The following is a 23801-nucleotide window of genomic DNA, read 5'->3' as shown; positions in this document are numbered from 1 at the left end:
CACTAAATTCTATCTAGACTTTCTTCAGGATCATCATCTATCACTATTAACGATGAGAAAAACCACTGGGTATTTCCTATTTAAGCAACAAATAGCTCTAGAAGGAAAGGAGACGAAGAGGTCTTGAATTAGAAAGAAATATGTACTTTAAAATTGTGGTAAAATGTTCAAAATCATTAGCCATCAAGGAAATTCAAATCAAAACCACACTAAGATACCACCTTACGCCAGTTAGAATGGCAAAAATTGACAAGGCAAGAAACAACAATTGCTGGAGAGGATGTGGAGAAAGGGGATCCCTCCTACATTGTTGGTGGGAATGCAAGTTGGTACAGCCACTCTGGAAAACAGTGTGGAGGTCCCTTAAAAAGTTGAAAATTGAGCTACCCTATGATCTAGCCATTGCACTACTGGGTGTTTACCCCAAAGATACAGACGTAGTGAAGAGAAGGGCCATATGCACCCCAATGTTCATAGCAGCAATGTCCACAATAGCTAAATCATGGAAGGAACCAAGATGCCCTTCAACAGATGACTGGATTAAGAAGATGTGGTCCATATATACAATGGAATATTACTCAGCTACCAAAAAGAACGATTTCTCAACATTTGCTGCCACATGGACGGCACTGGAGGAGATAATGCTAAGTGAAATAAGTCAAGCAGAGAAAGACAATTATCATATAGTTTCTCTCATCTATGGAACATAAGAACTAGGAAGATCGGTAGGAGAAGAAAGGGATAAAGAAAGGGGGGGTAATCAGAAGGGGGAATGAAGCATGAGAGACTATGGACTCTGAGAAACAAACTGAGGACTTCAGAGGGGAGGGGGTGGGGGAATGGGATAGTCTGGTGATGGGTAGTAAGGAGGGCACGTATTGCATGGTGCACTGGGTGTTATACACAACTAATGAATCATCAAACTTTACATCAGAAACCAGGGATGTACTGTATGGTGACTAACATAATAAAAAATATTATTATAAGAAAAAAATTGTGGTATAAATTCCTAAACTTTGGTATATTCTTAGATTTCCTATAATGTTAGTAATCTATTTCTTGTTAATGCTTGCACTGAGAACAGTTTCCATTTATAAGCGCAAACTCTTCTCATTAAGATAACGTGTTCATCATTTATTAATGTGTTGTTAAATGGTTTGTCTAGTTCTACCTTTATGATGATGTTATTCCTTGCAGTCTGAAATAAATTAGTAGTGCTTAATAGTTTCAAAATCCAGTTTTAATAACTCAAACAATAAAAATCCAGTCTTTATATTTTTCAATTTCAAACTAATATTAATCAACCAACTCATAGTTTTGGGCATCCTCCACTACAGGTGGGAAGACACTTTTCAAAATATCTCCTCCCCATCGTGGTGCCCTCTCCTCCCTTTAATCCAGTTAAGGCCCTAAACTCAGACACACACACACACACACACACACACACACACACAGTTTCTCACACCAACACACCACTGTACCAAAATATTTGTTTAAAAAAAAAAAAGCATTCTTTTTTTCTAATTGCTTCTTTTGACTCCATAACTGCAAACGAAAATTATTTGAGGGGTTTTATATTTGTGTTTCATGATCTGATAAGAGGATTTTAGCTTATGTTCTATTCGGGCAACTGAATATCATATTCTGTTCTGTATTTGAACCTCTGAACCATTCTCGAGCCTTTTACTTTTTTACTCACCACTGAAATGTAGCTTTCTAAAATAATTTAAGTATGACCACGACTGAGTCGAGGAGACTTGGCTCCTCACCCATAAAAGGGATGTAAGATCTCTTCCTCAGAGGGTTTCTGAAGGAATTAAATGAGATAATGTAGCTCTTAGCACATTGCCTGAGATACAGAAAGAATTCAAAGCGTTTGCTTTCATCACCATCATGATGATGACGGTGACGGTGAGAATGGAGGGTGTGGCCACATAAGCTATCTGACAAAACTCACACTGAATAACTGGAAGGCATCCTCAGGTTGAGATATGGAGCAATTTATCACAACGCCTTATAGAGATTCAGTATAAGAGAGAGCAGAACCAATGTAAGACGGCAGTACTACAAGCAGATATGAATTCGCGTTTTTCAGAGACATGTTATTAGGTTTCAAACTACTGGTAAAATATTACTTTGGGTTTTAAATATTTGTTTCTATAATGGAAATAGACACAAAATATATTCAAGTTTAAAAATGTTTATTTCAAGAACTGCCATGAAATTACCATTTACGTGGGGAATTAAGCAGCACAAACATTTCTCTAAATAATTCCAGAGGTTGGTGAACATGTTTAAACACACATGCTGGGAAAACACAATAAACCAAAACACAAGACACTGCAGTTGTGGTTCTTAGGATTAAATTGAGCTGTCTTATTGCAGGTTTTCATCTCCTACTATGTCTTAAGGAATCATTGTTAAGTTTTACGTAACTTTCCTTTTTCCTAATTCCACATTAAACACATAAGTATACATGTTGTATGGATAAAATTTATGGGTGAGAAAGGATTTTATTCTATAGTAAGGGATCCGAATAATGTTTTAAGACCCAAACAGTGTATGACTACATTTGACTAACTGATAGAGTAATGAGGAAAAGCCATTTTTATTATTTTGGAATTAATAAAAGCTACAATAGTGAATAGAGTAACTGCCCCTCCCCTCAAAAAAGTCTATAACTTGACATTGCATTGTGGTGTTCCTGGTGATTTGTCTAGGAAGATCTCTCAGCCAGCCACCATTAGGGCACAAGAAGAGATCTGTCTCTTTAGTTTCTATTTGTGTTTAAACTGGTTCTTTTTATATTAACACAGAATTTTACTTTTATTTTTCTCATGTTCCAAGAAATATATAAGGCTATAAACATGTAATATGCTATGGCTTCTCCATGGCTACTGTAATAAATACTGTCTTTCCTGCTTCTCTCCTAAACTCATTACATGAGTTTGGTAATGACTGTAAAGAATATTTAAGTCAATGGAAAAAAAACCCTATATACATACAAAGAAAGCATGAAAGTAAGAAAACCTTCTTGGATGATCTTCCTTTTAAAGTTCCTCCATGTGTTTGAGGACCACCTTACAACCAATATGTCCCCTTCCTTTCCAAAGCCCCCTGACACATAGTTAGAAGGATAGGAAAAGCTATAGATTCCGCCTAAGTCAACAATTAACCATAACTCACAAAAGATGTAAATGAAAACTCCCATAAAACATCATACATGGTGTGTCTCTTAGATCCCTTAAGTAATGGTCATAAAATGCTTATGCTGGTTTCCATAAGCTACCTGACTTCAGTCCACATATCCCCTTTTCGTGGAGTTTACTTGAGCTTAGAAAGACTATAGACTATAGCACTGCATTATACTTAGTACTTGATAAATTCAGAAAAGAGGATCTTTTCCTCAATAAACCTGAAGCTATTTAGGAATTTCCCACGAAGAGGTGATGCTGTTATTGGGAGACTGAAGCATGCTCAACACTTCGAAAACAGCACCATGTGCATCCTCATGGGGCTCTCCCTAAATGGGTTTGCCCTTTTACTATTACGATCATAATTCAGTCTATGCCTACCAGAAATCTTTACATGTTTCATGCAAACTACAGTTTTCATGAAAGAAGCCTAAAAATGGCAAAATGACAATAGAATCAAAGTACACTAAATATTTGCTCATGTAAATATAAACATAATTTTCTAAAGGGTTAGCTTATTGCAATTGTCCAACCTTAGCACCAGGCTCTAGGTCATTACTCATCTTTGGAGTCTTTATGTTAACTACAGTTAAAGTGCGCATGTACAAACACACACATACACACACACATACATACACACCCATTAAATAGCATGCATCTCCTGTCAAAAATCAGGCCAGGTCTAGGAATAAAGGATCTGTGGTTCCTGGGGAATAAGAAAGCAAAAGTTTAGGAACATAAAAACATGAGGTATCCAAGAATCAGTCAAAATAAGCAGTGTGTCTGGAAACCAGAAGGTCAAAAGAGAGATCAGAAAGTCAAGACAAATTTCAATGGTCAAGGCAGTCAAGAGTCTCTGCATCAATAGCATGACAGAGCCAGATAACAGTATCACCATCAACATGCTGTCATGAGCTTGTCATGGGGCTACTTTTCTTACCCATGTATTTATTTATTTACCACTCACTCATCTGGACATATAATATATACTGGACACATACTATGTGCTAAGCACTGTACAGTTAAATTTCAGGTCCCTTTGAGCTTGAGGTGCCCACACAACTGAATGGCTATGCCCAATACACAGCTGTGTATATGGGTTTAGAGATCAGGAGAGATCCTGGTTGAACATGAATAACTGCTGTGTTGTCAGCATCTCTGTTTCCTTTTATGAAGCCATGGGCACGTATGGCAGATTCCTATAGGGAGTACAGAACGAGATGAGTAGACAATGAGGCTAGAACTCTGAACAACAAACAGAAAGCTGGGAAGAGTATCAGAAAGGCACAGCATCACAGACTTCAAGGGAACAGAGTGTCTCCAAAAGTTAGGGGTGACCAGTAGTGTCAAATGCTGTCGAGAATTATGGAGGCAAAGACTGGAAGTGTACATTGGTAGAAGCTCACCTCAGGTTTGGAGGTATACAAGAAAGCAAAATACAGTGGGCCAAGAAAAACTGAAGGTAATGGCAGGTTCGTGGGGGTGAGGAAGAACGTATTAACATTTCTGGAAGCATTCAGTTATTTGGGGGGAGGAGAACTGTCATTTTAAAGAATTTATAAGATAACAAGAAATAAAAATCAAAGTAGAGAATATAAACCTCTGAAAATGAAAACAAATTGGAAAATGGAAAGGCTCTGCTCAACTTTAAGGGAACTGCAGTATGTTTAAGGAAATGCTGAGTGAGTCTGAGATAAAGGAGTATAGCAAGAAGTGAGGACAGAATGTGCAGCTAAGCCAAACATCCCTGTGCTGAGCTAGGAGTGGGGAGCAGGAGTGTAACCACAGTGATTCAAAAGCTACAGGTACCACATTTAGGCATACCACATTCTCTATAAAATCAGAGAAAATGAGAACTTCCCTAAGCCTATAATGCTTATCGCGATATTACCACCAAACCCGGCATTAAGAGGTGCACATTCCCCAAACTGACAGACAGAAGTCAGTCCAAAGGAGGAGGGAGTGACTTGGTGAAACAAAACTGAAATTTCTGCAGCTTTCAAAATTTCTACAAGATGCAAATGCAATATAAATACCTGGAATAGAAAATGAATGCTTATAATGGGCAACACTTAAAGATAACAAAGATGAAATTAACGAATTAACAAATTCGAACGTTTACAAAATTAAGATAACATGGCAAAGAGCTTATTATTAGTATGTGTCTGACACAAAATAATAATACAATAAGCAATAACTGTTAAGATATTACTATTAAAACTGTAAGGCATATGTGTAGTTGCTCAGATTTTCCATGTAGAAAAGCACAATCCAGAGATTGTCTGTCTGCCTGTCTGTTTGTTTCCGAAGAAATCAGTCTTCCCTAATAGATATTGGATACAGAAGGCCACTTTCATTTAGAGCTGGGAAGCTAGAGTGGATATGGACAAAATAAATAAATCATCATCATGCCAGGACACCACACCAAATAGTCTATGCGTGGTTATATGTGTTTGGGCAACTCAGTGCTCTCTTAGGGCAAAGAGGAAAGTTTTTGCCCATTACACTGACTTTTCATTATTAACACTGAACAGAATCTCTAACTGTGTTATAGGGTAGGGCTCTGTTTCTAATTGCATCAGATGTGTGTGTGTGTGTGTGTGTGTGTGTGTGTGTGTGTGTGTGTGTGTTTGAACATATTTAAGTATATACATCAACATGTCAGATGTTATTTTGGTTTCAGAGAACTAGATGTGTTTCTTTACCAGTATATTAATAAATTTGTAGTTAAATCTCATTCCAAAAATTATTCAAGACATATATCAGTGTATCTGAATATGGATCATATGCATTACAGACAAAATTTAGTGACTACAGGTAATAAACGTTGGAGAAAGTGAGCAATGTTCAGAGTAAAGAGAGAAAGGAATAAGTATATTTGAACTACTGATCCATTCTTTCCCTAGAGTCATTAATTATTTCATTTCTTTATATATATTAAGTTCAAGCAAGTTTATCAAGTTTTATCCCTCTACTGGTTTGTATGAAAGTAACAGTGTTCACTACTATTATTCAATCACGGTAAAGAGCTAAATTAATCATGGTTACTCAGTGTATCCTTACAGGAGATTTTCTGTGCAAAGATATTTGTTATAGATACTATGTACACAAGGCCACATGATGACTGAACCAGGCTATTAGAGGAGAGATCCCTAGAAAAATATCAATTCTTTTTGTGACCTCTTCTATTTTACATGATTGAATTTTTAAATTTTGGTCTAATTAACTTAAATTATTATAGGTACAATTTTGTGAAATATAGAATTAATGGAATTCACATTTTATGAGATTATAACAATAAAATGAGTTTAATATCATTCTAATTGGAAATATTCCATTGTTCCAGAATTCATTTATCTGGTAGTATCATTTGGAGATAAAGAAACTATCAGTGGTATATTAGGTTCTAATTAAAATTTTCTTGGTTCCTCGGTTAATGGAGAGTTGTGACACATCTTAAACTTAAAATCATTCTCCGTAGAGTTATAGAAGTGTAATCTTCAGGGAATCCAGACCAAACAATGTAAATAATTCAGCTTTGAAATTTTAGAATACAATAGAAATTTCTAAGCATTGGCAAAATATTCATAATTGTAAAATACTTAATTTTCCCTATTAATTTTTTTTTAGATCAGAGATCATGTGGTATGCAAGTACAGTTGTAGGTTTTTGACAAATTTGGGGATTCCCTGGGATGAAATGCAAATATGAAGTGGGCATAATTAGAACTGGCACTCATTCCTTCATTCATTAACTCTGTTTCAGGAATGTGTTTCACCCCTTGGCATGCACAAGGGGGGACAATGATTTCTCCCCTTTCAAAGAAGTCACAATCTATGTAGAAAGACAAGTACACAAGAAACTATAATTTATTTCTTCATTATCCATCATTTTGGCTAATGGTCCTTTATACTGGTTATGGATATTTAGAATTTTAACAATAGATTCTGATGATGAATCTGCTCTCAACAGAAGGACAATTTCTCTATTCCATTGTCACTTCCTCAAGAGCATCTTCCAGTTTGATATTTTAGCATGATCTCCAGATATTTTACTGACATTTATGTAAATATCCCCATCGCAAAGAACAATTATAGAATGTATCCAATAGAGAATATTTGGGCCAAAGTGGTCTTGTGAGCTATTAGATCATGTTTTGACTATTAAATTATAGTATCATGGTACTGTTAAATCCTATGGGATAAAAATGAGGCTGAAAGACTGGAAAATGGGAAAGCAAAGTGCCAAGTCACTGGGCATTGATTGGAGGTGACCTTCTAATTTATAATGCATAAGAATTGACCAGAAGCCACAGTCATTTTAACCAAATCTCTAAAGTGAGCTATATCAACAAATTACAGTATATACAAAAGTGCAATGCTATGCATAAGATAGGGATACATTATGACCCATGCCACCATAACTCACAACATGTAAATCTATTCACAGCTGAATGTTATAAAAACTGTGCAGGAAATAGAACTGCAGATTATAACTTGCTAAACAAGATCATAATTTCCTTATAACAATCTTTAATGTACTGTCTTACCACAAAGCTAGGTATGACCTGTAAACCTTTGGTTGACTTGTTTATGTTGTCATCGTAATCATTAGTTTTACAGATATGGTTACTACAAAATCAGAAATAAGGTGATGATTTAGTATAATGTGGGGGTGCAAAAAGATTCAATACCTACATGTCCATGGCAGGTATTAAAAGGCAATGTGTAAGAAGGGACCTATAGCATCAGCTGGGACCATTTGGGGTAAGGACTCGGGTACAGGTAAGGGACAAACATTATGAGGCAGGAAGGTGATGTGGGAAAATGGAAAAGCCCCAGAAGAAAGAAGAAAAAATAGAAAACAATTCTTCAAGAGTCAGAAGGAAGCCAGAAAGGTCAGAGAATGTGACCTCTATCAGGTAGTAAGTCAACAGACTGAGGCTTGAACCCAGTTCCAAATCCTTACTGTGACCTTAACTATACAGTAGAGATATTGACAGAACCTATCTCACTGAGCTAGGGAGAAACTTAAACGATATAATGCAAAGACACAACATGACCCCTCAACAAGTTAAAATTTATGGATAAATAGAACAAACCAGGAAGAGAGCGTACTTACAAAACAGGACAAAAATCAACCGTGATAAAATATAAGTCACAAGAATATTAATATATTAACAATGTGAGGACCTGCCCCCTACTGAATCAGCTAAACCTATATAAGCTTGATGCACTACATCATATGCAATTTTGGAAAGCTTACATATTTGGAATCTTTGTCCTCTTCTCTCAAATAGTTGACTTCGTGTTGCATTAAGCTCAAAGAAACTTGAAACTCCAGGACAATTACATCACTACATCCTCTCATCCTTCTAAATAATCACTATAACAAAGATGCAGACGGCTGAGAGACAAGTCTCTTGCATTTCCGCACACCTTCCAGGCAAGGCACTAACCATCCTTTGTACCAGACTATCTATTCAAGTGTCTTTGTATAGAGGACATCCTTGGAGTTTAGAGCTGGTGCTTCTCCCTCCAGAGCAAAGGGAAGACATATTTACGGTCCATTCTAAAAAATTCAGGTTCCCTAAGTTCAGAGTTCCTCTTGTAACAAACCTACCACACACATGTACAGGTATTCTGTATCCTCTTTGTAGGAACTGAGGATCAGAGAATTGCCTCAAATTCTGGTACACTTGCTATCGCTAAAGCTGTCATAAACTTTGCTGTCTCCAATCCAAGGATAACGCATCTCCTACCAATATCCGTTAAATTGTGGCGGGCTAACTTACTAGTTTGCAAGTAGGGTAAAATCTCAGGCTCTTCACGATTCTTGACACAATTGTTTCAGGGAAAACATACCCCCTTAAGTAACTGATAAAAATGTATGACTATGCCATTTCAGGAGACTCTTCGGATCCCCTGAAGCCCATTTACCGACTGCTATAACACTGATGGACCAAGGGTTTAAAAATCCCTCTGTAAGTCAGGAGACGCTACACTCAGTCAGAGCTTATCAAAAGTCGTCATGACCATGTAGGGGACAGATGCTGCTGGCAAATGAATAACAGCAAAATACAGCTAGCTGGGAATGTCTGCCCTTGGAACAGGACTTGGTAAGTGAGCCTGACTACAGAAGAAGTGGGACAGGGACTGGATCTTGTCAAGTCCGTTGTTTGGTTCAACCCAACTCTAAAGACTTGATGTGCATTCCCTTCTACAAAAACCTCTACAGCCATCTATAAATCCCACACTTAAATCCTACTGCAGCACTGAGCAGACGCTTCAAACCTTAGAGTCACAACATACCACCCAGTTCTCAATCTCTTTCCTTGATGGTAGCTCTGTCCCACAGTGAGAGACTTTTAACTAGATGTTTTTAAAAAATGGTACCAATGAAAATATGTACAGCACATGTGTTTAACCCAGCTCATGATATCTGCCCATTTTTATACTCAATCATGTGAGAAAATTAATGTATCATTTCTAAAACAATGTCACTATGAGATAGAAAATTTTCAGAAGAGGAATTTCAAAATGTTGACTGAAGTATCTCTTGGGAAAGGGTATATATGTGTGATGTAGAGGGACAGGCAAGGGCACGCTGAAGATTCTCCATGTTCTAATAAATTAAAAATTTGGTTTTATTGACTCCCTTTAAAAAAATGAAAATAGCTCCACTCCTTAATGTAAATTGTTCTAATCAGATTATCTCCTAACACTTAGCCAACAGCAGCTTTGAGAAAGTACAATCTTGATGCGAGAAGAGGGAAAGACAGGAGTTACAAAAGTCCAGTCTGCACTATGCTATGCTTTATTTTCCTGGGTGTTTTCATAAGAGAAAAATGGAAAATTATCTTGTGAGGAACACAGTGTTTTAAGGAAAAAATATTTTTATCAGTGGTGTTATCACTGATAATTAAGTATAAAATAGGTTTAGGGGATAAAATACTCTTAAATCTACAGGTAACAGAATATAGGTATTATATATAGAGAGAGAAATTAGGCAAAAATGTTAATTATCTCATAAGAATATACTTGCAGTACCTATTAATGTCATTAATTAGAAACTTTCAAAGGAAACAATGACTAAATGATACATGTATTTAAAATGTCTTTAATTCATTAGAAGACATCTTATCCAATCATAAATATTTAAATCTGTCTATACTACAAACACTAAATCAGTTCACCTTTATAAGTAAGGAAGAAGAATTAGAAGAAAGCTCCTTTGAAAAACAAGGTTAGAGGGGCGCCTGGGTTAAGTTAAGTGTCTGCCTTCAGCTCAGGTCATGGTCCCAGGGTCCTGGAATCAAGCCCCAGGTCTGGCTCCCCGCTCAGCTCGGAGTCCACTTCTCCCTCCGCCCCTCCACCTGCTCGTGCTCACACTCTCTCTCTCTCTCTCTCTCAAATAAATAAATAAAATCTTTAAAAATGTTTTTGAAAAAAAGAAAACAAGGTCAGACAAAAAGAAATAATAGTTGCCATTTGGGCAAATAACTCACTACAGAAATTTATTCCTTTATAAATGTTTTAGGAACACACAAAATTTTCAGAGATTAGTTACTCCCCTAACTGTTCACCTGTCCATCAAACATTACATTGTTAACTTCCTACTTTGTGGTATATCATCTGGTTTTCAAATATTTCCAGAGTTGTTCTACCATCTCAATTGAATTTAACCAACAAATGTATTTATCTCTAAACACTTGTAGAGTTTTTCTTTAGTGCTACCTTGAGTCCTGCGCATAATATGTCACTTTAAGATACAATTTAATATAGCCTATAGCTTCCACTGCAATGTCTCTCTGGACATTCTTGCAATAAAAAGTTTCCGTTCAAAGATGTTTTTGTGGAAGAAAAATATTTAAATTTCCAATATTGTATTGAAACCTGCATGACAAGCTTTGCATTTGATCTAAAAACTTGAATAGTTTTATAAATAAAGAGTATTTGTAAATACTAATACCAGTAGGGGAAGAAAAAAAAAAGAACCACCATAGACCTCAACTCATTATTTTGTATCATATATCCAAATTATTCAAATCATGTAGTCACAGATTTTTGTAGCTGGAAGGAAATGTTAGCAATTAAACATACGAATGAAGAAACTAAGGCTCTAAATGGTTAAAGGACCTGTGTAGAGAACAACTTCCTATAAAGATAATGAAAGACCAAAACCAATGACCAGGATTTAGGCCATTACCTCCTGTTCTACTAGCACAAATCAGCAAGTGGCCAATGGTACTTCACGTTGTACTGCCCTGACAATCTCGATATCCATACGCCCTCGTGTTAAGTATACGCCTATTACCAAGGGAAGAAATTCTCCTGGCTTTCTGCCTGCCATTTGTTGTAGACCAAAGTCCATACCCTCTGGTCCAGCTGTACTTTAGACCTCTCTACTGACTTACACTCTAATGTATTTTAGTAGCAGTTTAAATATCCTGATCCAGGGATGTTGCAGGATTACCATTACGGTTAATTCTTTTTTTTTTTTTTAATCTTAAACTCATTTTATTTTTTTAATTTTTTTTTTTTTTATTATGTTGGTCACCATACTATTCATGCTTAGTTTTTGAGGTAGTGTTCCATGGTTCATTGTTTGCGTATAACACCCAGTGCTCCATGCAATGCGTGCCCTCCTTAATACCCATCACCGGCCTATCCCAATCCTCCCCGCCCCCGAAGCCCTCAGTTTGTTTCCCAGAGTCCGTAGTCATATTGCAGTTAATTCTTACAATGTACAAAACCACATTAGCTGGAGGACGGTGCTACTGTCATTGAAAAGGCTATGCCCCAATCAGTTTTTAAGTTTCTATGCAGCTACACCAATACTATGCAGAAACAGGCCTTGGGAAACTCTTAATTTCTGAAGACAAATAAAAAGATGTGCAACAGTTCTTTCTTCTTGCTAAAAATGTTCTAGCTTGTTAGTGGTTGTTTGTGTCAAATCCGAAATGACTGCCAAAAGACACATCTAACTTTTTACAGCTATCAGCTTCCCTACATGAATGGGAAGGAACCCATTTTATTTTTTTAAATGATTCTGATTTTCTTGTCCTAAAAACAACAACAACAAAATAACGTAGGAGATTAAACCCTAAGTATGAAACCGTGTACAAAAGGAGAATAGGTTGTGGAAAAATACGCCATCGTAATGTCTTCTGCTATCTGTGCTGCTAACTATAACTCTCGCATATATAATTCCATTATACTTTTATAATTCAGGGTTTTGAAAATGCTTTTGAACCATTAATATATTTTCCTGGTTAAAATTCTTTGAGATGTTCTTAACAAGAGTCTTAGATAATGAATTTGGGCAAACTCTGGAACAGTCTTTACAGTATTATCATTCTCATTAATTTTCAGAACTACCCACTGTGTTGAGATGATTGTCATGGGCCTAAGACTTCAATTTGGCTAAATATTTTTGCATATATTTCAACATATAAGTAACTAACAGATGTTTAAATGTTAAGTTCATATGGAAGAAATGGTTAAATGTGTTTACTCTAATCTTATGATTTCTTTGCAACACTAATTCTTATTTGACTATTTCTTTATGTGTTTCACAATTTCCTCTATGCTTTGATCTACAATGGGCCAATAATTCCAAAATCTCTTCAAAGATAACAAAACAATCCTTTAAAACATTCTGGAATTTAAGCCATTTATGCATGTATAATATTTAACATATGTAGCATCACTAGTTTTCTTGAGAGAAAACCTTAAATAGTAACTCAAACATTATTTTTATAAAATATGCCGAGCTCATATAAAGCCTAGGACTACACTTTTTTTTTTTAGTTCTTTTATTTTTACAGAAAGAGAGTTTTCCATTTATATTCTTATTTGGCTTTAGCAACCTGATATATGATACTGCCCTAACCTGCCAGGAAAAGATGGGTAGGAAGCTAAAAACAATATTACTTTTAAGAGAGTTAATGCAGCACATAGTTCCATACTTTCATCCGGTTTATTATTTTTTTTCTTTGCCTTTTTGGTTATCTCTGAAGACTGCTTCTGTTTCCATTGTTTCATCCTTCAGCATTCACATATCAGAGCAATAAGTATTTCATTACTGGTTTATCTGTCCAGAGGCTTGAGAAGCGGTAACAATTAACCCTCCCTTCACAGTGATTGATACAGGCTTTGCTTTCAATTTGTTCCACTACACAGATCATGAAATTCTGAATGCAATCATCCTCATTGACCTACACTTTCAAACACACGGCTACAATGAGACGAAAGTAATTATTAAAAGGAACACTGGACTACTGAGATCTGAAACAAAGTCTTTAAAAAATCTGTGAGATGACCTTCTGGTGAAATTGGCAAATTTTGATGTTAAGGAAAATGATAGCTTTGTGTCCCTGTCTGGAAATATTCAATGCAAGCTGATCAATGTATATTATGGTGATTGCACTGACTACAGTATGTACTCAGAAAATGCAGAAAGCCATTTTAGAACTGTTACAAACAAGAGTTAAACTGTTAACATTCTAGCTTAATATAAATTTTTTTCAAGGAAATTAAACCTCCTGATTTGTGTATAAAGAACAAACAGTGACTATAGCAAAGACTGAAGGTTGGAAAAGCAATAGCTTCACTTTGTAAGAAGAGTTGCATACCTGAGTCCTACATCTTCCCTCTCCCCCTCCCTTTAGATGAAGATTCACAGTAAGAAATGAATACATTTTTCACAAAGTCTGAAAAATAGCTTCAAATAAATATTAATCTACTGCAATCGATATATATGAGGGATGGAGAGGGGCTAGCAGGACAGTGGTGACTACAGAACTATATTAAAACAAGGGTTGCAGTTAAAGAAAATCAGGGCGGAAAGCAAGGCAGCAGGCCTGAGGCTCTAATCACAGAACAGAGTGATGGAGATGAACCAATACTGCATGGATTAGCAATGAATTATTTTGAACCGTAATCATATGCCTGCACAGAAGAGAGGCAAAAACTAGCCATTACTCATAAACTGATCTGCTGATTTCTTGTGGGGGGGGGGATGAGAATAAATTCATATGCTAAACTAACTCAGAATAATGAAAACCTAAAGATGTGGTTACACTTCAAGTAACATTCTATTTTTAATGTCTGCCACATACCACACAATACAGGGTGTTTAAAATATAAACTATAAAGTCCTTAGATTCGAGTGGGATTGAACCCACCATTTCTTCTAAGGTTAGGATGTGATATAGCCACTCTACTCTCTATTCTTCATTGGCCAGTAAAACTGTTTCTGGATAACTTTAACATGCCCAAAAGTAAAAGTGTTGAGTATTTGGTTAAAGAGAAGCAACAGCATTCAAGAAATTAATTTCCTTTGGATCACCTAAAAAATCATACCAATTGAAGATTCAATTGTTAGAACTAATTTTGTTAGGAAGAAAAAAAAATCAAAACTGCGGGTAGAAGAGATTCCTGAGATTCTTATGAACAGACTGTTTAAATGAAGAGCACTTTAATCAGTAGAGGAATCCTCACGTTTCTAATGTCTTGCTGTGCATTCTGCAGGTTATAGTAGCAGCTGGTAGAGGTCATATATCTTTTGTGAGCATCCCAAAAAGGCTCACTGCCAGACTGTTAAATTATGAATAAGCAATGAACAAAAGAATGCAGATACGGTGGTGACAAGATAATCCAAGCAAATTTATCTATGACAAATTTCACAGGATTAACAAATTACATTTACACAGAACAATAAAAATGTGTAAAAAAAAAATGATGAGCCTACTTTTCCTTACAGCATTAGGAAAACAAAAAAAGTCACCAATTCACTGCATATATGTAAATGTGACTCGATCTAAAGTAAGACATTTATAATATGTTCAAGATATCTTTGTAACATTTTTGCATTTTAGGTAGATATAATACAAACATGGTAGATCTGATTTATATTTTATATATAAGTTATGTTTAAACAGTATACATGTAGGCTTTACATATAAATCATGCAGAGTATACAGAATCTTGTGCAATAAAAAAAAATTCCATTCATATTGAATAGAATATATGTGTTTTTCAGATACAGATTCTGAGGAATAAATTATTTGTATAGGAAAAATACTCCCTCAATCAGTGCAGTACATATTAGTTACTAAAATACCCTTATCCTTTGATGTCTCCATTTTCTAGAACCAGAGAGGTTCTGCAAACAGCGTCAATCAGTCCATCTGCCCCTACCAAAATACTGCACTCTTTCTGAGCAAAGTGCTCCTGGATGAAGTTCAGAACTAGTATCCTTTTCTGTAGTGTTGCCATGGCAGAAAGGAAAATTCGTAGATTGGAGGGTAAGAGGATGCCGATTTGAGCTATATTCACATAAAGATGACCCTTAATCCGACATTACTATTTTTCTTTATAATAAAATTCTTGTTATAAATCTTACAAATGAAAGAGCCCCCGTCTATCAGAAGTAATGGGATATAACTGAAATGACCTATGATTCCATAAAGTGGTCTTAAAATGCTATGTGGCACTACTTTCAAAAATATGTGATGAAGATTTAAGCTTTAACGTTATATATAACCTAGGTACCCAAGTCAGAGCCCTTTAATTATGCATTAGCATACTGATGATAATAAAATACTGTAATCAGAAGTAATTTCTTTTAAGATGATCTGAATGCTATTTTGAATTTTGTAGCCTATTTTTCACTTATACTTCCTATTGACTGCTGCTTTTTATCTTCAATATTTTAACAAAACATCTCTCTAAATGAGCCCTTTCCAACATTTTATAAGGCAACCTATTCTTTATGTAAACAAGAGATTTTCTGAACGTAGAAGTGAATATTTTATTAAAATACACAACAAAATACCCAGCTCTTTCAACCAGAAATACTAAAGCACTGCTTATCTACTCCTTTCAAGGTCTGGAATTCCTACTATATACCTTTTTTTTTTTTTTTTAAAGCTATTTGGTTGACAGTATTACATCCCAAAACGTAAAGATAAATTTGGCATGCTTGTCTACTGCCTCAAATCTAGCAGACATTCTACAGTGAGCAGTAAGGGTGTCAGATGTTCCGAAGTTTCCCAAAGTGTAGCTTTGGTCAAAGAAGTGTTACGTGTCAGACCAACCCCTGTGATTCCTGGCCTCAGAGAAATTAAAATGTTACCAACGACTCTCCCATCTTGAAGATGCCACAAGTGTCTGTGTGTGCCCAGAGGGGAAGAGGGACTAAGTAATGAGAACTTATCATTTATGTATTTATTGTGGTCCATTTTTAACAAGTTTTTAATTAAATGAGTTAATTAATATATGTAAAGCCCTTAGACTAGTACCTGGCACATAGTGCTATATAAATGCTTGCTGTCATTATTATAACGCCAGACAATTTGGCAGGAGGCCAACCTGAATGAGTCCTTATATATTTCAAAAGACAATATCCAGAAATACAGTTAAGTACTAAAGTGTGTTATTCAGAAAGTCTGTGGGGCTCTTTCCACCCATTCAGTGGCAAAACTATCACAAAACAAGAATGTCTCAACTGTAATCTTTAGACAAACTATGGCACAGTCCCAGGCACAGAGAACAGGAGTGGAGGAGGTCCTGAAGTATTTCACAGTCTACGACCAAAGAGCTGTGTGTATGGGGCAATCCAATGCTTCTAAAACCATTCTGCAACAAATCCTCCCCGAAGTATCTATAGCTTTGGAGTTTGCCCACAAAACTACGGGAACATGAAAGAGTTGAGGGAAAATCATTTAAACGTGAATTCTTCTAACTTTATAAACATTGCATTTCTGAAGTTCTCCAAACATCCGACAAATGACCAATAAGCAGAGATCTAGGTCACTAATCCGTAGTGCACGCGGTCTTCCTGCCACACGGGCTCTCTGGCATCAGCACAGAAAGCCCCGGCACCGCAAAGTCCAAACACGGAACACCTGCACGCTACTGTTAAAGGTACACTCCTACACAGACAAACCCAAATTCAATCCCTAACCCTACTACCTTCCTTGGGAAGATTAGCTTCTGTTTTCTTGACTCAAAGTGGGGATATCAACATTTGCCTCACAGGGCAGGGGGAAGCCACTGAGAAAATTACTGTGAGGTATTTAATATAGGGCCCCAAACATGACAGTGTCCAATAACTGTTGATAATTATCATGTGTGATCTATTTTTATTTTTTTTAAACCCACCAGAGTTTGTTTCTAAAAATCTTCTATAATTTCACTTACATTTATATGGCATCTTTTCCTTCCTTCCTCCAAGAACCTCTAATCATTTTACAGTCATTAGTTACAATATTTTACAACCTGGATACCTACCTTGCCCCTTCCCCCACCCAGAACACTAAACTAACGGAAGTCCAAAGAGGTAGCCTTATCTATATGTCTATAGATTCTGTACTTCCTCTTCTTGCAGAAAAGGGCATTTTCTGGCTCTCTATAATATTTTGCATGTCCAGTATAAGGGCAAGTCTATGAGCAGAGCAAGTGCTCTCACAGACTATTATTAACTACCATCTCTGGCACAAGTCAGGATTGTCCATAGTAGAAGTTCAATAAATAAGGCTGAGTGAATAAACCAATCGATAATTATACTCAAAGGGACGAGCACTTCGGGCCATAGTAATATGCGATTTTCATCTTGGGCCTCATGATTTTGTACACAAGACCACAAATATTTCGATTAATTTACGAAAACATTGTGCTCTAGAAATGTATACAGGCAACAACTTCAAGTGCTGTTTAATCTTGTCACGACCCTAGTCATTTCAGATATAGTAGTAATCACTTTACTCTTACTAAGCTATGTCCTGCTTATGCACTGTAGTATTACTAATATTACTACAAATTATTCTAACTATGTAAGGTTCTATCAAACTTAATAGTGCAAACATCCTATTCACACTAATGGGGCCCAGAGCAGTAAAAATACCATTCAGTTACAGTTGGTTTATTACACTGCCCAATGAGGAAAAAAAGGGGGGGGGGGCAACATTTACTGTGAAAATACTAACATCATTAAATGCAAAGCAATGTAACTGAATTTTTCCATAAATTCTAGAAGTACAGATTTAAATATTAGTACGGATCATCGTACAGATTTAAATATTTAAATTCACATATTCCATTATATGCAACTTTGGTAGCATTTAAATTTTAAAATTAATATTTAATCTACTAATCAACTAAATTTTCAACATACCAACTCTTTCACTACCTTTCAGCCTTATCTAGTGTAAACAATTAAGGAATGTTTGTAAAACACCTGAAGTTAGAATCTCAGCCTATGCAATGCAAAATTATTAAAAATTTAACTCAAATGATGAAACGTTACACTATAGAAAAAGTGGCCATGTTGGGGCGCCTGGGTGGCACAGCGGTTAAGTGTCTGCCTTTGGCTCAGGGCGTGATCCTGGCGTTCTGGGATCGAGCCCCACATCAGGCTCCTCTGCTATGAGCCTGCTTCTTCCTCTCCCACTCCCCCTGCTGTGCTCCCTCTCTCTCGCTGGCTGCCTCTATCTCGGTCAAATAAATAAATAAAATCTTTAAAAAAAAAAAAAAAGAAAAAGAAAAAGTGGCCACGTAAACATAATAGGAGGGGCCAGTTCTCCTCTCATGCATGCTTAATTTTCTTTAAATTTTGTGAACAGCGTTCTGCAGAGGAAAGAGGATTACAGGAATGCAGGAAAAATAAGAAAACAGAAGTAGAGCATCTAAGGTTTACACTGGGGTCATTATTAATAGTAAAGCACTTAAGAAAGTTCATAGGGAAAAACATTACTAGGAGAGATTTAGAAATATTTGTGACATATCCAAATATCTCACAAAATATAAAGCTCTACAGCTTTAAAAATAACTAAATGAGGGGCGCCTGTTGGCTCAGTCCTTAAGCGTCTGCCTTCAGCTCAGGGCGTGATCACAGAGTCCTGGGATCGAGCCCCACATCAGGCTCCTCCTCTGGGAGCCTGCTTCTTCCTCTCCCACTCCCCCTGCTTGTGTTCCCCCTCTCGCTGGCTGTCTCTCTCTCTGTCAAATAAATAAATAAGATATTTTTTAAAAAAATAAAAATAGCTAAATGAAAGCTACACTGCCTATATCCTCCCCCAAAAGTGGTGCTTTACATAAGCACATACCTATGCATCTTGTCATAGAAAACCTCACCACAGAGCAGGAGATCTTGGACATCAGGGCCCATTTCAAACAGATGCAATTTTAACAGGCCACTGGATTCCACCCAGACTAAGATCTGGGACACAGTAAAAGTATTGAGGGGTTCATGGAAACTCCGGCATTCCCATGAAATAGCTCTACTGTAGGGACAACCACTGTGTAGAATTTCAGAGGAAAATCAAACTTCCTATCACTAAAAATACCAAACTGGTCCAATGCGTAGATTATATTTAAATCACAATACAATTCTTACCAATTCATTGCTGAGATACTAATTTCACATCACTTATAGTCAAAGAAAAGTCATATTTTTAAGAATATGCAAAGATACAGGGACCAAAACTACTCATAATACCATTAGGTGCTGAAAATACCTCATGTAACTTTTTTTTTTTTTAAGCCAAAAGCATTAAGTAATGCTGATGTCAAGTTTGCTCCTTGTAATGAATCAAATCTAGTAACTGGCATATTACAAATTTGGAGTAGCTATTTGTCTCTCAATTCATAAACCAGAGATTGGGAATATAGAAAGATGGTGTAATGTGGGAGGGTCCTACATAATAAAGGTCATTATAACTCCTGACTCCAGAGCTATACCGTCTAATATCCTCTCTGGTGGTTCTATGATATGCCCATGCATTACAGTTCTTGTTGACAGTCTGTTGCCTTGGAAATATTTCATTATTTCAGTTTTTCCATTTGTAGACCCCTGGCCTTGTGATATGAAGGCCATCCTATTTCATATTTTCGATTATCATTTAAGCAATCTTGTGGATCTATTTATATATAAGCAAGTGTTAGACACGCATGTCATCATTTATCACTCTGTGTTTAAGCTTACAATGTAAAAAGAAACACCTCCCAAAAAAAGTCTCCACCGCCACTTCACTTTAAACCAAAATCCCTGTCCCACTGTACTACTAAATATGCTTTGCAAACCAGCATGGACACATCATATGCTTGACACTTCTGTCTAATTTTCTTGGTTATACATCCACATAGTGGAAAAACTCTGTGGTAGTGCTACAGAATTTGCAGCCTATTGGAGTTTAAAGAAAAATCAAGCAAGTTTAAATACGCAAGGTTTTCAACTTGTTCTCTCAGGCTCTTTCTGTGTGTAAGAGTAAGAGAAATTTAAGCAGTACTAAATAGTAACGAAAGACATCATTAAGAAGAAGCTTCTTTTTCTAAAATTTACCCTGTAAATATTATTAGAAGAAAATGACTTTTGCACTGTATTACTAAACTCAGGTCAGATATTTTATAAATTAACAACAAGACCATTGGAAAAATATCTTTTTTCCTATATAAGTTTGTGATTACTGGTATATTTGAAAAGCAGTAAAGAGCAGCGTCCATAAATGCCTTTATGAAATCAATGATTTGGAAACCATTTTGTAAATAAATGGGAGGATATCACCTAAAGGATGTCCACAGAAAGTCACCTTTTATAAACATATTTGTGTTCAACTGTTACAGAGAAATACTACTACTAACCAACAAGTTCCAGGCACAAAATGCACATAAAGGTGAAATGACTCTACTTAGTTTAAGCAAGTAACTATGAAAAACAACCCCCTCCTGAACAAACCATCTGACTTTCCATTTCTCATTACAAAACCAAATCAACTAACATGTGTAATGTTTACACTTAAAGTGTTAAGAGCATTTAAAGCCCTAATAACAAAGTCAACCCTCGGGGCATAAAACAACTGTTTGGATAACGGGCCAAGTTTGTGGTTATTACTGTCTGAAACATTTCGTTTATAACTCCTTCTTTCCTCTCTATCGCTCCTTCTGCCCCCTCCCTCGTTATTCCTCCTCCCTCTCCCTACAGGTTAAACCTTCTCAGATCCAACCTTTAAAATGACAGCATCCGAGCTGAACAAGAAGATGCTATTAAAGGGCATTAAATTAAATACAGTATATCCTCCTACAACTTCAATCAGAATTTCAGACCAAGTGTTATTTAGTTCAGCTCTCAAGTGGAGCAGAATAACAAACCACGCACTTTGATTTACCTTCTTCGAATGCCAAATGGAGACAGGTGATAAAGAACGCACTCATGCACGGGCTATGAAGTTTCCTCTAGAAATTAATTCTATCTTCAAGATCCCTATCTCAGAAAAATTCCCAAAATGGCACACAAATAGGCCTCTGCTAGAGAGATTACTAGGGCCATCCCAGTAAATACATTTACTACCAACAGAACTGGGGAAGGAGCACCGGTGGAGGAGGAAAGAAATCAATTACAAACTTCTGATCTGAAAAAGTATTCATCACCATGTTAAAGGAAAAATAACTATTAAAAGACCCACACAACGCTCTGAAAAAATTTCTTCTTACCTACAAGAGCAAAATACTTACTATGTGAATTCTCCATGAAACACTGAATATTCCTTTTAGCTGTATGAGTTGTCAGACAGTTAATGCTATACACATTTCACATCTTTAAAAACTGGATCATGCATGATTTACTTTCAGGTATAGGATTTATATAGAAATTATCTAGAGTTTAGAATTAGTCAATTATGTACCTACCTAACAAAATTCTTCCCTTATTCCTGACTATTCTGCTGTCCCTATTATAGGAAGGAAACAAGCAATAGTGCAACTGAAGCTTTCTAACGAATAGCTTGTTTAAATATCTCTCTACCCTCTTCTTGATGGAAGCTATAGTTTAAATGCTATGTTGTATCAAAAATAAAACCTCCCATGTAATAATAATTAAATCTTGCAACTACTATGGACTTCCCTCATCTTTTTTCTCAAGTTCACTTACACCTATGAGGAAAGTTGGGGGTGGGGGGCATATATCTAACAGCATTTGTTTTCCTCATGAAGCAATGGGTAACATTTCATACTTCCTACTGAGCATTTCCTCTTCGGAGACAGAAAAAGATACTTTGCACAAACCAATATGCTATATGCAATTAATGTCATTAACGCTGCCAATTAATAGCAAATAGGATTCCAAACAAAGTAGGCTGGGTGGACAGCAGAAGGGAAAACCACGTGGGGCGGGGGGTGGGTGCTTAGTTACTATGCAATCTAACAATGCCATTCACGTAGGACGGTTAAGGATATTTTGAATACAAACTCCCTTTCCCTTTGGCTTTAGTTTAACTAACTTCAAACAGACATGCTCGGCTGAGCCCCTTGCCTGGATATGCAATTCTCACCAGGAACTTTTTAAAACACAGATCCCCAAACAGTAACTAACGGGGCAGAGACGTTCCAACTGTTGGCACATTTTGAATCTCGCTGTTTACTCGCTAATTTGGATTTGAGGGTTTTCTTCATCCCTTTTCTTTTTGTCTTTGGGGAGCGGGGGAGTGGAAAGGAGGGCAAGATGAGAGCAAAGCAGGGCAAAGCAGGAGACCCACAAGTTGCCAAGGCTAAGGGCGCAGCCCGGGCGGCGGGGAGGCGGCGGCCGCGCGCCTCTCTCCTCCCGGCCCGGCCTAGCTGCTCCGCGCGGAGACAGCCCCTCCGCGACACATTCCCGGCCTGGCGCGAGCTCCGCTCCCCGCCCCCGGCCTCCTCCTCCTCCTCCTCCTCCTCTCCTCCTCCTCTCCTCCTCCCCCTTCTCGCCTGCCTTCCCTCCCCCTCCCCAGCCTCATTCCTTCCTAGAGAGCAGCTGCCAAGGGACCTGCGGCGGCCCCGGGGATCCCCCGGCCCCCCACCCTCACTGCTGTTCCTCGTCACACAGCAGCCCCTTCTCTTTTTTTGTTTGTTTCTCTCTTTTTCTTTTTTTTCTTTTCATTCTTTTTCTTTTTTCTTTTTTTTTCTTTTTTTTTCTTTTTTCTTTTCTTTCTTTCTTTCTTTTTTTTTTTTTTGTCAGCGAGTCACTCCATTCGCCGAGCCGAGGAGGTGCGACTGCTCGGAGAGCCTGGCGCCGCCGCCGCCGCCACCACCGCCGGAGCCCGCTCGCTGCCGCAGCCGCCGCCGGCGGACAATGCGCGCGGGGACCGCGGGCGAGCGCTGAGCCGCAAGCCCGCAGACGAGGTCCCGGTGGGCTCGCGGCCCAGGAGGAGGACTGCGGAGCGGGCCCCGCCACCTCGGCGGCGGCGGCGGCGGAGGCGGCGGCGGCGGCGGTGGGAGCAGCCGCCCCGGCGGCAGGTTCAATAAACAGAAAAGTGTTACCGTTCTCGCCTGGAAGGATCCTGCTGAAAGCTGGGCTTGGTGGGCGCCATCTTCCTGCTATTTTTTTTCCTCTCTTACTTTTTGCCTCTCTCCCCCCCTCCCGGGGTGGGGGGCGTGGGGAGGGCGGGGGGTGTGCGTGTGCGTGGGGTGGCGGGAGTGAGTGCGGGCGTGCGCGGCGCTCAGCGGCGGCCCGGCGGGCGGCGGCCGTGGCCCTGGCCGTGGCTGCGGCGGCGGCGGCGGCGGCGGCCGTGCTGCTGAGGCAGGGAGGCTACGGAAAAGTAGTGGGGCCGGAGCCTCGCCGGCGGCCGGCCGTCCC

At 37.8% G+C, this 23801-nt stretch overlaps 1 protein-coding gene across 1 annotated transcript in view; it reads right to left on the bottom strand.

The window, feature by feature from the left end:
• The window catches only part of NPAS3 (neuronal PAS domain protein 3), an 816434-nt gene extending 792858 nt beyond the window's left edge, over window positions 1-23576 (bottom strand). Inside the window, exon 1 of the mRNA XM_057306389.1 lies at window positions 23486-23576. Coding sequence (XP_057162372.1) covers window positions 23486-23535 — 50 coding nt within the window. The 5' untranslated portion in view covers window positions 23536-23576. The remainder of the gene's footprint in view (window positions 1-23485) is intronic.
• Window positions 23577-23801: the final 225 nt, after the last annotated feature.

This window comes from Ursus arctos, unplaced genomic scaffold (genome assembly GCF_023065955.2).
Source record: "Ursus arctos isolate Adak ecotype North America unplaced genomic scaffold, UrsArc2.0 scaffold_37, whole genome shotgun sequence".
NCBI lineage: Eukaryota > Metazoa > Chordata > Mammalia > Carnivora > Ursidae > Ursus > Ursus arctos.
The sequence above is the reverse complement of the archived record's forward strand: the minus strand, read 5'-3'. Positions and strand labels throughout refer to the sequence as shown.